The 3,915-nt window shown below is 36.1% G+C and overlaps 1 protein-coding gene across 1 annotated transcript; it reads left to right on the plus strand.

The window, feature by feature from the left end:
• Positions 1-789: 789 nt before the first annotated feature.
• On the plus strand, positions 790-3,657 carry LOC107860855 (UDP-N-acetylglucosamine transferase subunit ALG14 homolog). The gene is made up of 5 exons (XM_016706333.2): positions 790-998; positions 1,089-1,228; positions 2,263-2,409; positions 2,539-2,598; positions 3,218-3,657. The coding sequence occupies exons 1-5, from the start codon at positions 821-823 to the stop codon at positions 3,392-3,394; spliced, it is 702 nt and encodes a 233-aa protein (XP_016561819.2). The 5' UTR covers positions 790-820; the 3' UTR covers positions 3,395-3,657.
• Positions 3,658-3,915: the final 258 nt, after the last annotated feature.

Consider the following 3,915-nt stretch of genomic DNA (forward strand, 5'->3'; position numbering starts at 1 on the left):
TACATTATAATATATTTGCCAGAGTTAGTAAAAACTCAATAAATGCACAAAAAGATGAAATATCAAATTTAGAATCACAAGTAGATAGTTTAGAATATATATATCAACATGAACTATTTACAATAAAATGAACAAAGAAGAATTTATAATAGATGAAAAAATATAGGAGAAGTGAATTTTAAGAGCTTCTAATCGTAGAGCAATCTAATTTCCTTAAAGGCAAAATTATCTAAAAATATGAGTATGAAATTAGTCTAATATAGTATAATGGATAATCAGGATTCATATTTCTGATCACAAGTGCCTTTTTTTAGTTTTTACTTTGAGGAATAGCTGATTGATTGAGGTGACATGTTCATGACAAGTATTCTGGATTTGGGTTGAAAAGTTTGAAATCATTTACCAATCCTTCTATCGATACTGTGGATCTTAATCTAACTAATTTGTAATAACCATGATATCTGAATCTCTACTCAAACAGACATTTGAGTTTATGTTTGTATGCAAAGGTACTTTGATTGTTATTATCTCCTGTAAGGCTGTACTAATAGTTGTTTTCGTCTATTAAGGTAGTTAACCATCAGAGGATGTTCTGCATCGTGCATAACTATTCAATGTTTTGATTTTCACTTAGGTTCTATAAACAAAACATATCTAATCAACACTCATCTTGTAGAATCGGTATTTGAGTTTCCATTTGAAGCATATTAATGAATTGAATATTGTTTACCTTTGTAAGCTTATGTTTTGGAACTTTTGCTGATTGATTGAAATGTAATCTAGGACCTCTATCTTCATCCGAGGGGCAGAGAGTCTTGTAATGGAGAAAGGGGACTTTTGCATCTCCACCATTGCATCGTCACATGTTGCAGTTCTATTAACTATTGGTGTCATCACTATTCATGTTGGACGGATTAGTTATGTTATTTATAGGAGCAGCAAGCCGCTTCATTCCAAATCATCACGATCCCTCAGTACTCTTATTGTTCTGGGTTCAGGTTTCATTTTATGTTTGATAATTCTTTCTCTGTTTCGCTGCCTTTTGTTTATTCCCGTTCCAAATTTTTTAAAGTTCAACTATAATGTAGGTGGTCACACAGCGGAAATGCTGAATTTATTATATGTCCTTCAAACACGGAGGTTGAAGCGGAGGTATTATGTTGCTGCTGCTACTGATAATATGAGTCTCCAAAAAGCACACGTGTTTGAGGATTCCTTGCTTGGTAAGGTATAGTACATCAGTGTAGTTTAGTTGGTGGTTTGGTTTTCCCCTTTATATGAAGAAAGCCGTATGTCGAAAAATGACGACTGGAATGGTGTGTGTAGTTGCATGTGTCTGTGAACCGAGAGAGGATAACATTTTTGCATTACACTGTTAACACATGATCCTTGTGGCATTTTTCAACACCACCTTTCTCAGTTCTATAATAGGCTTCCAAGTTTCCTGTGGCTTTTAACACCTCGCTCACATTTGATTGTCGTAGTTGCTAAGTGACTAATATAGCTATCAGTCTCCCAGCTCCATCCTTGTTCTGTGTTGTGTTCCGACTTGCTTGATCATGCAGTTGAATGCGAAATGTTAAGACTCGATTTCCCTACCAGTAGAAGCGTTAAAAGAGCCAAACCATATAGGTCCAACCTCGGGCGGGAATTTCAGTAAGTTTGGCTTGAATATCATTGTATCTAAAGATCTCTCCAAATTAAAATGTGTTGCTTCTTGTAGAGCCTAATCTTAGAACTTCGTTGGACTGGCAATCCTTGTCTTTTAGAAATATATATCAAAAACAGAGATTGATAGAAGACCCAAACACCGGTTAGTGCATCCAGTATGGTAGATCACATGATTTCTCATAAGATCAAATGAATTTTATAAAATCAAATTATGCATCTCAATGTATCAAACAATAGGTATATCGCGCCATGTAGATACATAGATGCAGTATATCAAGTCCTTCTACTTATTATTTGCAATATGAAACGAAAAATGTTTGTTTGAATGTGTTACCATGTATATATATTGGGAACATTTAATTATAAGTTGTCTGCATACATTTATGTACCTTGCTTTTCGAGGTAAAACGTTAGTCTGTATGTTCTTTGGTATTGTCTATCTTAGGTCCGGAGGAGCGTTCGTTCTCTTCTAGCTGTTTAGAGTATTTGAAATACATATGCAGCACCACAGAAGCCTGCTATTCTCCCTTAACTGATCATGATATTTTATTCCTTAAATGTCTATATTAATAGGGCTACCTCTTATTCTAGGAAGCGCTCGAGGAAGCAGGGGGGGCTGAATTCATGCAGATATATCGAAGTCGAGAGGTTGGTCAATCATATATAACCTCAGTCGGAACAACATTGGTTGCAATTGCACATGCATTATGGTTAATGATCAAGATCAGACCCCAAGTGGTATCAGACAAACCTCTCAGATTAACTTTCACTTCCCTCCCCCTTAAAACTGAAATCACCGCTCTTTAAATACTTTCGTTCTTATATCACGGTCTTCTGATTTATTTTTATTTGGTACTTTTGTCTCAGATTCTGTGCAATGGTCCAGGAACGTGCATTCCACTATGTGTAATTGCCTTCCTTTTTAAGGTTTCTTTGTAAAAGGGTAATTTGTTCTTGTAACTTATTTGTATAGTTAAGTTGGTGGTGGAGCACCTGTTGCATGCAGAATATCTGTTAACGTCCTGATTTAGAAAATAATCGATCATACTACCTTGATCTTAAAGTCACTTTCATTCCATTATTTTCAACTATGTTGCTTAGACTCTTCAAAAATGTTGACAGATGCATGTCGAATCCTCCGAAGTAGTTCATTTCGGAGTATTTGACATGGATGATGCCACAATTTTGGAGATTTGAGCGACGTGGATTTTCAATTATAGGACAACTTGAACTATTTTGTATTTTCCTTGTCGGTCCATAATTATTTTCCTTGACGTATCATGGCATAATGTTGTTGAGAACTCTTATCCTCTGAAACTCCTTGAGCTTATTTGGTTTCTTGGCTTCCCCAAGCTTGTTGGCACCATCCCAGTGGAAAAAGAAACAAACAAATGTAACAAAAGGAGGAAGAAAACAGTCAATGAATAAAAAAGAGAGCACTTGACTACTCACAGAGTCGCATTGATATCGAACTTGCAAACACTTAGTTTCTAACGATCTTTCAAGTTGACATTTGAGGAGCTAATTGGAAGTTCAATTGCTTCAGGTTTTGGGAATTAGGTGGTCATCAATTTTTTATGTCGAGAGCATTGCAAGAGTCAGAAAGTTGTCTTTAAGCGGTTTGCTTCTTTACAAGCTACACATGGCAGATCAGTTATTCGTGCAATGGCCGCAACTAAAAGCGAAGTATCCCCGAGCTCATTACGTTAGCTGTCTTATGTAATCGATCAGTTTCTGATCTATCACAAGGTAGTACTCAAGCTCTGTTGATGCTGTTTGGGATTCTACAAATGGATGTTAAGTATCTTCTATCGGCGATCTTCTTGAGGCAAGGAGAAAGAAATTAGTTATCATTTCGAAAAGATTGACAGCATTGTTGTTGTTTTTGGATCGTATAGCCAGCTTGTTAGTGTTAGTTAAGACTTCAGGGAGAATTAACAGATATATGTGTATTTACTTACATTTTTTTGAAAAATAATACATGAGTAAGCCTTTTGACATATTTTAATATGAAATTTAGACTCCTGATCATAACTAGTTGTTAGATTACACATTGACAGTAAAGTTGTTTCCATGTGACTTGTAGTCACTCGAGCTGTGGAATCCACCTTTGATGCTTGTGTTAGGTAAGCTGCCTACATCACACACACCTCGAGATGCGGATATTTCACTGACATGGAATCAACCATCTATAACTTGCATGTTGCGTTGGGTAAGTTGCCTATGTTACGCCCCCGCAGTATG

This window comes from Capsicum annuum, chromosome 2 (assembly GCF_002878395.1).
Source record: "Capsicum annuum cultivar UCD-10X-F1 chromosome 2, UCD10Xv1.1, whole genome shotgun sequence".
Taxonomy (NCBI): Eukaryota; Viridiplantae; Streptophyta; class Magnoliopsida; order Solanales; family Solanaceae; genus Capsicum; species Capsicum annuum.

Bases quoted from the DNA above. Each gene is read 5' to 3' on its own strand.
- LOC107860855 (XM_016706333.2), top strand. From the start codon at position 821: ATGGAGAAAGGGGACTTTTGCATCTCCACCATTGCATCGTCACATGTT. The intron at 999-1,088 runs GTTTCATTTTAT...ACTATAATGTAG, and splicing joins TCTTATTGTTCTGGGTTCAG to GTGGTCACACAGCGGAAATG. The intron at 1,229-2,262 runs GTATAGTACATC...CTCTTATTCTAG, and splicing joins AGGATTCCTTGCTTGGTAAG to GAAGCGCTCGAGGAAGCAGG.